General features: G+C 42.7%; 1 protein-coding gene across 11 annotated transcripts in view; it reads right to left on the reverse strand.

Annotated features, from left to right (window-relative positions):
* UBE3D (ubiquitin protein ligase E3D) overlaps nucleotides 1-12,937 on the reverse strand; it is a 202,016-nt gene extending 189,079 nt beyond the window's left edge. For all 11 annotated transcript variants that reach the window (XM_082405877.1, XM_082405878.1, XM_082405881.1 and 8 more), the window contains exons 1-3: nucleotides 12,744-12,937; nucleotides 4,145-4,341; nucleotides 374-464 (exon numbers count right to left, since the gene is read on the reverse strand). In XM_082405877.1, coding sequence (XP_082262003.1) covers nucleotides 374-464; nucleotides 4,145-4,341; nucleotides 12,744-12,820 — 365 coding nt within the window. In that variant the 5' untranslated portion in view covers nucleotides 12,821-12,937. The remainder of the gene's footprint in view (nucleotides 1-373; nucleotides 465-4,144; nucleotides 4,342-12,743) is intronic.
* Nucleotides 12,938-13,084: the final 147 nt, after the last annotated feature.

Consider the following 13,084-nt stretch of genomic DNA (forward strand, 5'->3'; position numbering starts at 1 on the left):
GCAAAAGCTTCTGTTATTTAGAAAATTCACTTAATGTGGAAAAGTTCATTCACCAGGATGATGGCTAAAACGTGTGACAGATGCCGTGTGTTTTCAGAGGAGAGGGGCCTATCTCTACCGGCTGTTCCACCAAGATAAGCCTTCCTCCCTCAGAGCCAGCACCCTATTGTTCCCCTTTGTCAGCTGGAGAAAATCTAGCTGCTCCGTGATTGCTGGAGAGTTTGGGGGCTGCTTTGGTTCAAAGTGACATTGAGCTGGCTCTCATTTGAAGGCCACAGACTGCTCCCTTGGCAGTTCCTTCAAAAATTCTGAGAGAAAAAGAGAAAAACCATTGCCAGGCACAAGATGAACCGGTGTTGACTGTGTTCCTTACCTGTTCCTTATGATGATTTCACCGCAGGACTGGCAATAAAACGTGCAACATTCTTGGGCTTGGGAGCTTTGATTAAACACTGAGATCGGTTCTAGAGGAAATCAAGGAAACAGCAAATCTTAGAGGTTTGGGACAAATCCATTAACATACTTAGAGTTTAATAGCCGCAATAAATTACCACCAATAAGCACTGCTTATGATCTACCCAGAAGTACCCATTTAGTTAGTATTATCTGATGACTCAAGCAGAAGCAAATATTGGGAAGTGTTTTCAAAAACAGATTTTGCTACATGTTTCAGAGTTAGGTATTGCCCTAAATTATCTGTGTAACATAGATAACTCGTTATTTCTCTCATTCTGGAAATACCAACATTAAGGATAAGAGAAAAGGAGCTATTTCTTTCACATCCAGCTGACTACTCAGAGCGTCCCCGTTCTCAGCTTTCCTCTGCTACGATTAGGGACAGTTTTTCATCACTGTGACTGCTGGTAAACAGACTTCTTAAATTTAATTCGATTTAAACAAGGTTGATGTCCGCTCTGGCATCTTACCAGTACGTACAAACAAAATCAATCTTGAAATTGGTCTTTATTGGGCAGGTCCCGGGGAATGAAACGGCTCCTAAGAAGAGTTCCATCTTCCAAGAGTGAAACTCAATTTCTGATTAAAGCTGTGGGAAAACATATATTTCCCATAGAATATGAAAGAGCAGTATAAGACAGTATGTTTCCTTAGTTTCCGTTATTTCATTCACGAAGGAAACTTTCATTTCCAAAAAGCCCAAAATACAAAAAACCAAACCCACAAAAATATTTGTCTACTAAAAAAAGTCTGAAGAAATGAGGTTATATCCATTAGAATCAAGCAATTTGAATTTGGTTTATGTTACTTTATATTTTAAGATTAAAAAAAAATAATTGATGTGAGAAAGTTTAAGCCTTAAGAGTTAAAAACTCTTCTGTTTAATTTCTAGGACTGCCCTGTAGCACTAAAGTGAAACAAACAGTATTCTTTAGCTCTGAGCAGATAATAAGTAGACCTGGGTAAGACATCCAAAATTTTCTTTTCAGAACCAATAAACAAATTTTCAGTGACACACTGCCCTCTGCTGCTCACCCAGGATGATGCAGGCTCAGGTTCAAGTCAGAACCTTCTGATACAGGGGCATCCTGGGAAGCACTGCCTCCTGGGGATGAATCTAATGCTGGTGCTACATCAGATTTTACTGCAGCCAGTTCTGGGTCAAAGGTCACGTCTGACTTCTGCATTCAAAACAGTGTAACAATATGTCTACTGTAGTCCTTAAAAGAGCATTCTTACAGTTGAAAAGTCAACTCTGTAAAAACCCTGAAACATAGATTGAATGCTATAAATGTTAAGACTCGCTTCCTACCACAGATTTTGATTCAAGTTTACATCAGTATGCACCTATTTGATATTTATTCATTCGGCAAATATTTATTCACCACCTATTATGTGGAAAGCACTAAAGCAATTAAATACTGAGGAATCTATTTTGCATACCGCTTCATGCACTGCGGAACAGGGCTTTGAATGTTTTTCCTTTTCAGACTGTTGAGTAAAATATGTGTTAAAAATGTAAAGAAACTGGAGACCCATGAATGCCAACAACAGATGCAAACCAACACACAGCAGTCAATTTATTTTGTCCAACAGTTAAAACTAGACAGTAATGTTTGCTGATTTAAATTTTTAAAAATAGTTCAAGTTTTGCTATTTAACTGTTATAGAATACGGGTAGGCAACATACCAGTTCTGTCTCTGGAAGGTCTCCGTACCTCCTCATTATAGGACCTAAAATCATGGTCCCAGAAAACTAGCAGAAGATCTGAAAACACTCCACCGTGGCTTTCACGCCTGCCTTTCTCCAGTTTCCTGATGTGACCCAAGATTCCTGCTGTGGGTACTGTTCCTCATCGCTAAAGACAGGTGATGACGTCACAGGAGCCAGACTCCCAAGGCAAGAATTCTTCCCTGAAACAACACTTCCCCTGCCCATCATGAGGCACCCTCAGAGCGTCTATCTCCCATCTTGACGGCCCCATTCTTCTTTCCATGGTTACTCCAACAGTCATTCTTAGGTTTATCCTATGCCACTTCAGCCCCAGGACATTTCTTTCCTCAAACCAACCCTGCTCAACTCAGACTAGTTATTCACTAATCCAGCACTTGAGCAAAATCATTCTCCAACAAAAAAGGAACGGAACTCCCTCTACTTCTCTTTCCTTTCAAAAGCCAGGACAGAGATGCCAGGGAACACCTGACAACTCCTAAACAGCGCTTCAGTACAATCCTGTCGACCGCCCTTGGGGCTGCATGGAGAAATGCAGATGAAAGGCTTCGCATCCACGAGGCAACAGGGAAATCTCAAGTGCATCTATAACAACTATAATCCTTCTCTGAGAACGAGTATCACATCCAGCTGTTACAGCCTCCGTTTCCCCTTTTTGCATCATTTTTAATCCTCCGAAGCATATCACTCACATGGCAAAGAGGCGATGAACCAGTGAGGTCATTCGATAAATTATTGCGAGAAACATTTCTACTGCCTTTCTGAATCAATGTGCCAACAACAAAATATTGGAAGTATCACAGGCATAGCAACAATCAAAGTCAAATGATGCATCAAACTCAATTTCAGAATCTTTATATGTACTGTTCTCTCTAGTTAGAAACGTCCCGGACTTCCCTGGTGGCGCAGCGGTTAAGAATCTGCCTGCCAGTGCAGGGACATGGGTTCGAGCCCTGGTCTGGGAAGATCCCACATCCCATGGAGCAATTAAGCCCAAGAGCCACAATTACTGAGCCCGCGCGCCTAGAGCCCGTGCGCCTAGAGCCCGTGCTCCGCAACAAGACAAGCCACGACAATGAGAAGCCCATGTACCACAATGAAGGGTAGCCCCTGCTCACTGCAACTAGAGAAAGCCCACATGCAGCAATGAAGACCCAACGCAGCCAAAAATAAATAAATAAAATTAACTAATTAATTAAATGTCCCTACATGGATGCAATCATTTCCATCATTCAGTTCTCTGGTCAAACGCTGCTTTCTCAGAGTGGCCTTCCCTGACCCTCATCTGCCACTAGTCACGCCCTATCCCATTATTCTGCTTTACTTTGCCCACAGCACTTACCTCTGTATCCAAATAACTTGTGTGTTCATTACCTGTTCCCACTGATTAGAATCTTAAGCCCCATGAGGGCAGAGACCTTCCTAGCTTGCCCACTTCTGTACCCCAGCACCTAGATCAATGAGCTAATATTTGTTGAATGAATGAATTTCTACGTATTGCTTTCATATCAACCAGGTCTTGTGCGATTGCCATCTGATTTCATCTTCCTATCAACTCTGTGAGCCAGGTTTTTTACAATTAAAGAAACAAAGCAGGGAGTATGTGGGAAATCTCCGTACCTTCCGCTCAATTTTGCTGTGAACCTAAAACTGCTCTAAAAAAAAAAAAAAAAAAAAAAGGGCAGGCTATTAGGAAAACAAAACAAAACACTTAAAAAAACCCCAAAGAAACAAAGCCTCAGAAAGGTTAAGTAACATGTTCAATTGCATGCAGCTAATAACGGGCAGAGCTGGCAAAAAAACATATGTCTTCTGGACCCCCAGCTCATTCCATGCAGCTGATGAGCAGTGATTTTCACCCGGGAAAAGTTCAACCTTTCAAAGGAAAAAAAAAAAATCACCTCTGACTTATAATGAAAAAGCAAATGCAGAAACAGGACCGCCAGCCCTACTCACTTGTGCAGAATTCCGCCCGCGCCTGCAGCCGCAGGTGCAACCCGTCCCCGGCCACGTGCTGCAGCCCGCGGCAGGAGGACGGGACAAGCCTGACCCCTGCTGGCAGCCAGAGCTCCGTGCAGCCGCCAGGGCTTTTCATCTGCAGCGAGGTCGGCGTTATGCAAACATCCATGGGCAGACCGCCTTCGTTTGGATTGCTGGGAATGAAAAATAACACACAAGAAATTATTTCTCATTGATGAAAGCCACATTATGAAAGAAACAAAAACGGCCAAGGAGCTCTCTGTTCCTCTTCAATAAGGGCCCTGAATTTAGTCTCTGTCGTGGAAAAATAGCAGTGAACTGATCGTAAAGGAAACTAAATCTATACTAGGTTTAGATGAGGTCAGAGAGTACTTTTCGCTGTCACTGTAACAGGGAAGTTCAGAGACATATTTTTCATTCTTGCTTCTTCTTTTTTTATGGTAACGATGCATTTTTAAGCATGTACTCTTTCCCACTGCCAATGATCCTGAGTGCCAACTCTCTCCTCTACCCCAGTACTTCCTCCATCTACTCCAGCCCGGACCTCCCCCTGGGCTGCTCCTGGATCTGCAGCACAGCCTGCCACTTCGCTTCCTCACCCCTGACTCTTCCCTCCCACCAGTCTCCCCGACTTCCGCTTCTGCAAACCAGCACAATGGAATGCTAGTCTGTCATGCACCACGCACTTGTTCATCAAAGTATTTTTGGTCAGAGAATTCAGCAAGGCAGCGTTAAGACGGTGGCTTATGCACCTTTGCATCCCTTGATCCTAGCATGATTTCGACATTCATTCACTCACTCAGCACACCTTTTTTGAGTTCTACCATGTGCCAGGTACTGGGAATACAATGATTAACAAGATATTTCCTCTGCACCCCACAACCCCGAGCAGGGGACAGGCTAGTAAACAGGAATGATCAAGGGAGCATTAAAACTACGTTGCACTTATTCATAATACAGGGGACTAAGGAAGCACGTGGAGGGGGGCAGCAACTATCCTAGGCCAAGCACTAAGCAAATGTTATGTGAATAATGAATGGATGAGTTAGTGACATATTCTAGCTTCTGAGACCAGCATTTCAATGTTTTACTTTACTTACAGTAAATTAGAGTAAAGCATTGGTATTTCATATACAGGATTTTGATAAGGAAGCCAGGATTACGTAAAACAAAAGGTACAGGAGAAAAAACTTTGTCAATTTTAAGAATAAACAAATAATGAAGAAAACAATCTAATGATGCATGAATACCAGGCATGAAAGGACTTACTAATCCAGTCCACGACAAACACAAATCACTTGGTGCAGGCAATAGAGTAAAACACAGTTGCTGTCTACCAGGCACCAAAAGGACAGAAGGGTATGAAGACATATAGAGATAATATTCCTACGAAGTTGAAATATGCTCAGCATTGCACCAGAGGAGCAAAGCACCTGGACCCCCTCTTAAGTGCTAACAGCAAGAGCAGGCCATCCACTCAGTGTCACTGAAGTGCAGAAGGTGGGCCATTCACTTGAATGTCATCCAAGTAGAGAGGTCATACCGTGTGTTCAGGTGTGAATCTTGGTCAGGCCTCCTATTTTGCCTTAGAAAATTTTAAAACTACTTTCTGGCTAGTTCCTTTTAGAAGTGTGCAGATCTGCACTTAATTGGCAACACAGAATATCAAGAACCTGAGTCTTGGGACTTCCCTGGCGGTCCAGTGGTTAGGACTCCAAGCTTTCACTGCTGAGGGCGTGGGTTCGATCCCTGGTCAGGGAACTAAGATCCTGCAAGCTGTGCAACGTGGCCAAAAGTTTTTTTTTTTTAATTTTTTTGACGTGGACCATTTTTAAAGTCTTTATTGAATTTGTTATAATATTGCTTCTGTTGTATGTTTTGGTTTTTTGGCAGCAAGGCATGTGGGATCTTAGCTCCCCAATGACCACGGATCAAACCCACACCCCCTGCATTGGAAGGTGAAGTCCTGACCACTGGACCACCAGGGAAGTCCCCCAAAATTAAAAATTAAATTAAATTTTAAAAAAGAAATTATTAAAAAAACAAAACAAACCTGCGTCTTTTCCAGGGAAGACAGACTCAAACTCTTGAGTCAAAAGTCTAGTCTTCAGAAATGATGTTTAAGAAATAATAATCCTCTAAAGTAGATGTCAGAAAACTTTTTATATAAAAGGTCAGATGGTAAACATTTCAGGTTTTATAGACCATATATGGTTTCTGAGGCATAGTCTACTTTTTTTTCTTCCTAATGGCCCTTTAAAAAATATAAAATCCATTCTTAGCTCATAGACTGTAACAAAACAGGCCGTAGGTTAGATCTGGCCCCTAGGCTGTAGTTTGCCAACCACTGCTCTAAAGATACACAATTTGTTCAGTTTGGTACTTCAGCGATTTTCAAACTAGACTGTGCAGTTGGCACTTGGAAGTGTCTCAAGGGAAACCACTGGGTTCCTAAGTCCCCTGTCTGCCCACCTCTGGCATACCACCCTTTCCTCCCTTCCTCTTCCTGAAAAATGCAGCCCATTACATAGGGCAAAGAAAGATAGGTATCTTCGAAAGGGTGGGAGAACCACTGAAGCCTGGGGTAGATCTGAGAAACCCAGCAGGGTGAGGAGAGCACCCACCAGGAGGGCCACCCAGCAAGGATGTCAGGTTCCCAGAGGAGAAAGGAGGAAATGTGAGCAGCAGGTGGTGGGGGGGGGCAGCTCAGCATGGAGTTTCAGAGCCTGTCTTAGTCTGCTCAGGTGCCTATTAACAAAACACCACACAGTGGGTGGCTTAAACAACAGACATTTATTTCTCCTAGTTCTGGAGGCTGGGAAGGTCAAGATCAAGATGCCAGCAGTTCTTGGGGAGGACCCCCTTCCTGGCTTGCAGACGGCTGCCTTCTCACTGTATCCTCACATGGCAGAGAGAGGAAGCCCTGGCGTCCCTTCCCATAAGGACACTAACCCCATCATAGTGGCTCCACACTCGTGACCTCATTGAAACCTAATTCTCTCCCACAGGCCCCATCTCCTAATACCACCACACTGGGGTAGAGCTCTAACATATGAATTCTGAGGGAAAAGAAACATTCAGTCCGTAACAGAGCCCAAGCAGCTGAGGAGAGTGTCGACACTGAGCGGAGGGAAGGGAAGTGGCAAAGGAGGCCAGCGGAAGATTAATTGCATAGAGTGGAACTGACCAAGTAAATACATGTCATGAGGATGATGGAATCCAGGATTCTCACTGTGGGAGAACAGCTACAAAGAGGGAAAGGGAGAAAACCAGAATGGATCCTACGGTGGTAGACTAGAATCTAAAATACCTGGGTGAAGTCATGGTTTCCAATGCATATAAATAGATACAGTAACATATATAGGTGTATATGTATGTGGATTATGATATATTTACAAACACACACATATACATGCATACATAAACACAATACATATGTCATACATACACACTCTAGTTCTGTCTGCTAGTGGGTCTGGGAGAAGTGACACTCCAATAGTAATGAGCACACTCTGTGCCCAGATCTTGGTTTCTAAAGGTCATTTTCCACTTAAAAACAAAATGAACAAAAATGAAACAAATCACGGTTCCTTGGAAAAATAACTACATCCAGGGCTGGGACAGGAAAAGAATGAGATGAGCCTGAGCCTGGCATATCTTGTTGTGCAACTAAGTAAAGAAGAAATCAAAGAATGTCAAAACAAACAAACAAACAAAAAACCAACAAAAAACAAAAAACACAGAAATCATCTTGAAGGGACTCCCCCTGGCCACATCTGGTTGTAATTTGAGAAAAAAGTAACCGACTGAATGAAACAGAGCTATGGGTCCATACTGATATGAATAAATGAATGACTATACTTCAATTAAAAATAATAATAAATAAATAAATGAATAAAATGAAAGTATGATGAGGAACAGGGCATTTACGTAGTCTCAATTAATACTTATTGATAATGAAAAGAATTATTAATATCAATTAATACTTATTGATAATGAAAAAAAAAGGGCAATTTATGGTGGAGAAGCCTGGCAGATACCACCTTATTTAAGTTCTCAAAGTTAACGTGAACTTTAATGGAACAAATCAAAATCATGTGCCACCTGAGAGGATGCAACGAGAACACAGCATCAATTTTGTGATATTCCTGCCAAAGATGTATAACCTGAACGTAATCTTGAGGAAACATAAGACAAAACCAAATGGAGGAATATTCTACAAAATAATTGGGCTGGAGTCTTCGAAAGTGTCAGGATCATTAAAGTCAAGGAAACTGAGGACCTCTTCCAGATTGAAAAACGAAGGAAACATGAGGATGCAATGCATGATTCTGAGCTGGATCCCTTTGTATTACAGATATTAAGTAGACAACTGGAAACACTTGAATAAGGTCTGAGTATAAGATGGCAGTAACATATTTCCCAGTTTTGAGTGTTGCATGCTGGTTTTGTAGGAGAACGTCCTTATTTGTAGGAAATCCACAGTAACGTATTCAGAAGTGACAGCAACTTACTCTCAAGTTTGAGATTATTCCAAAACAAAGTTTTTGAGACACTAATTGCCCACACTTTTTATATGTGAGGCTTTTGTCACTATCCTCTTGTATTCTTTCAGGTGTCACACCCTGCTCAAAACTATCTAATAACCTCACATCTCAACTCTGAGTCCCAGCTAAGGTCCTTTCAATGGTCTCTAAGACCCAGTAATATACTAGAGGCAACTGTTAACATTCCAGGCATTTTGCAAGCCAGTTGACCTCACTTTGGTAGTTTGCTATCATCTATGGTGAAAGTATTCCCACCACAGGAATCAATAAGTGCTGCAGATCAGGAAGAATGTTTTTGCCTGTTTGGTTTTCCTGGAGAACAGGTCATTGAACATTTTCCAGCACACCACTGCAAGACCCTTTACTATGTGCTTCACCAGCCCACCCACATCTCTCTGAACTAGGCACCACCTCATACTTTCTGTTCTCTCACAGGGCAACAGTCTTCCACTGGGAATAATACAGTCCCAGATCTCACCCCTTTCAGTTTATTGCTCCACTGTTGCTTTCTTATTCAGAATAAGGGGTTGGAATTTTTTTCCCTACCCCTTTTTGTTTTATTTTCTGCTAGGTACATATCTCTATTCACTATAACATATATAAATATTTGTGTATTTTCTGCCTACCTCTTGCCACCATTAGACTGTAAGCTCAATGAGAGCAAGTATTTTTGTCTTTGCTTTGTTCTTAGTGTTCACAGCCATATAACCAGCACCTAGAATCTGAGTTTTGGGCCCTAGAATAGGAACTCAGTAAACGTCTGTGAATTTAATAAATGAATGGCCAAGGTTTATCCCAGGAATGCTAAGATGGCTTAATATAAATAGATTGTTTCTAATGCAATTCACAGAAGTAAAGACTAAAGAAAAAAATATGACCATCACAATACACGCAGAAATCATTAAGGAAAACACAGCATTTTTCATGATGAAAACCCTTAGTAAACTAGGAATAGAAAGGAACCATGGGGCTTCCCGGGTGGCGCAGTGGTTAGGAGTCTGCCTGCCAATGCAGGGGACGTGGGTTCAAACCCTGGTCCGGGAGGATCCCACATGCCGTGGAGCAACTGGGCCCGTGTGCCACAACTACTGAGCCTGCGCTCTAGAGCCCGTGAGCCACAACTGCTGAGCCCGCATGCCACAACTGCTGAAGCTCGCACGCCTAGACCACGAGCTCCGCAACAAGAGAAGCCAACGCAATGAGAAGCCCGCACACCACAGGGAAGAGTAGCCCCCGCTCGCCGCAACCAGAGAAAGCTGCACACAGCAACGAAGACCCAACGCAGCCAAAAATAAATAAATAAATTTATTAAAACAAAAAGAAAGGAACTATGCGGTCTACCAAACAGATGAGCCAAAAGTCAACATCATCACACCCAATGATGAAATGCTAGAAGCAGTTCTTTTAAGATTAGGGGAAGAATAAAAATCATATCATTTACATTAACTGCAAATAGATTAAAAATTCTAATTAAAATGCAGAGATTGTCAGAATGGATTTTAAAAAACTCCGCCCAGTACATGCTTTTAAAATTTTACACATAAAGACACAGGTTGAGAGTAAAAGGGTAGAAAAAGACATACCATGCAAACAGTATAGTCAGCTGATTTCTGACAAAGACATTGAGTTATATCAGTGGAAGAAATGACAGCCTTTTAACTAATGGTGATGGAACAACTGGGCATCCTTATAGAAAAGCAATGAACTTTGACCCCTACCTCATGCCAAATACAAAAACTAATTTGACATAATCACAGACCTAAATGTAAAAGCTAAAACTATGTAACTCCTAGAAAATAAACATAGGAAAAAAATCTCACAAGCTGGAGGTAGGCAAAGATTTCTTAAAGACACAAAAAACACTAACCATTAAAGAAAAAAATGCAATAAACTGGATTTCATTATAATTAAGATTTTCTGTTAATCAAAAGACACAATTAAGAAAATGAAAAGTTACAGATTGGGAGAAAATATTCACATACTCACAGGCATAAATGAAAAAGGTCTTGTTTCCAGACTATATAAAAAACTATTTAAGTTCAACAATAAGACAAACAACTTGATATTAGAAGACACTTGACAAAGGAACATATATGAATGACCAAAAAGCAAATGAAAAGGTACTCAACATTATTAATCAGGGAAATACAAATTAAAATGACAGTGAGATACTACTTTATACTACCAGAAAAGCTAAATCGAAGACTGACAACACTAAATGCAGGCGAGAATGTGAAGCCATTGGAATTCATTTTTTTCTGGTTAGAGTGTAAACTGGTACAATCACTTTGGAGAACTGTTCAATGGTTTCTCATGAAGTAAAGCCCCCATCTACCCTATGACCCAGCAAAAATACTTACACAAAAATGTATGGCAGCTTTGGGAATTCCCTGGCAGTCCAGTGGTTAGGACCCCACGCTCTCACTGCCAAGGGCCCTGGGCTCAATCCCTGGTGGGGGAACTAAGATCCAGCAAGCCACACAGTGTGGCCAAAAAAAAAAAATGTATGGCAGCTTTATTCATAACAAGCAAGCTCTAGAAACACACAAAATATCCAGCAATAGATGAATGGATAAATGAATTGTCATATATTCATACAGTGGAAAACTACTCAGCAGGAAAAAAAGAATGGTCTATTGGTATATGCAATGACATAGATGAAACATGAATCTTGCAAACACTGTTGAAGGAAAGCAGCCAGAAACAAACAAGTACATATTGTATGAATCCATTTATACATAGTTCAAGAACTGGCAAGCTAATCGTTGTTGAATGAAATCAGAACAGTGGCTGCTTTTAGGGTTGGGGGAATTGACTGGTGATAAAGCTCAACAGCCAAAGACCACCAGGGACAAAACAGGAGTCCAGCAAAGTCAGGTTTCTTAACTTGCTGAGAGAAGGAAGAGTTATCCAGGGGAACCATGAAGGGCCCCTTTGACGAGAGGAAGGAGGGAGGTTGTCTTGTTTCGTTTTGTGTAAGATGTGGGCTCCGAATAACCTTACAAGGTGAATTTGAGTTGGACGTGAAGCACTTATTTGAACTCATGATTTGAGAAAGGGCGGGGGAGGACGCAGGGGAGAAAGAGAGAAAGAAGAGTAATAAACATCGTCCCCATTTTACAATTGAAAACATTCAAATGAAAGGATTCTACTCTGGTGAAGAAGCTAGGATTGAATCCAGTTCTCAGGCCAAATCCCAAACTGCCACACCAGACATCCGGCTGGTTTCAGGAAAAGAGAAGGCTAAGCATCAGTCTATCTCGGAGTGGCGCTGTGTAATAAAATGTTCAGGATTTTAACGTCTAATTTACTCTGTTTGAAACAGTGGTCACAAGGGAATAGTCGAGGTCCCATATACTACCAAACCAAAAAAAGAGAACACTCTTCCTAACAGTTTCTAGTTTGTGTAATGAATAGCAAGTTAGACGCGTGCAGACTTCTCACTGGAACTCCGAATATGAATAAAAGAATGAGCTCCAACAAGAAGTCTGCAACCTTGGTTAGTCGTTCACTGAACACACGTTTACTGAACCAGTGTGTCCGTTCCTTTGCACAGAGAACAGTTTGGGGAGGAAAAAATAACACCGGAGTTTATTTACGAAACAGGAAGCTCTCACATTGGAACAGATTTCTTACAACGAGGATCCCAAAGAGGCAATCAAAACATTTTTTGCACTGTTCTGTTGGAACTGTCAACGGTGTGGTACATTAGGTATCCTCAAACCTTAATGTGCATCTGAATCCCGGGAAACGTGTTAAAATCTAAGTTCTGATTCAGTAGTGCTGATGTGGAGCTAAGACAATGCATTTCTAAAAAGTTCCCAGGTGATGCTGACATTGCCAGCCGAGGGGAGACTAGGGGCGCGCGCGGGGGCGAGTAACTCGACTTTGAGTAACCCAGAAGCTCTAAGCAACTGGAAAAAAGAAATTCAAAAACCCGTCCTTCCGCGGGAGGCGGAGCCTGCCTGGCCAGCGGAAAAGCGAGCTAGGCTTGCGCGTGGGAGCCCGCACTCCACCGCCCGCCTTACCCCACGATTAGCAGCGCGCTCTGCAGCCGTCTCCGCACCTCCAGGAACACGCGCGCCTCCGCCGCAGCCGCCGCCATGGCGGGCACCCAGCCAGGGGCTCCGGCGACGCCGGGCAGCAGGGCCGGAAAGACGCTGCACGTGCGGCCCGAGCCGCAGCAGGAGCGGCAGCGGCGGCGGTGTGGGCGGCGCGGGCCTCCGGGACCCGGAGGTCGGCTGCCCGCCAGCCCACAGCGCCACCTGCCGGGAGAAGAGCGCGCCGCCGCGAGGACTCCATCTGGGGGGCGTGGCAGTTTCAAATCCCGGCTTTGGGTCTGAGCGCGGAGAAAGATGGGCGGGGGGCG

Source organism: Balaenoptera borealis (assembly GCF_965194805.1).
Source record: "Balaenoptera borealis genome assembly, chromosome: 9".
In the NCBI taxonomy this organism is placed as follows: Eukaryota; Metazoa; Chordata; class Mammalia; order Artiodactyla; family Balaenopteridae; genus Balaenoptera; species Balaenoptera borealis.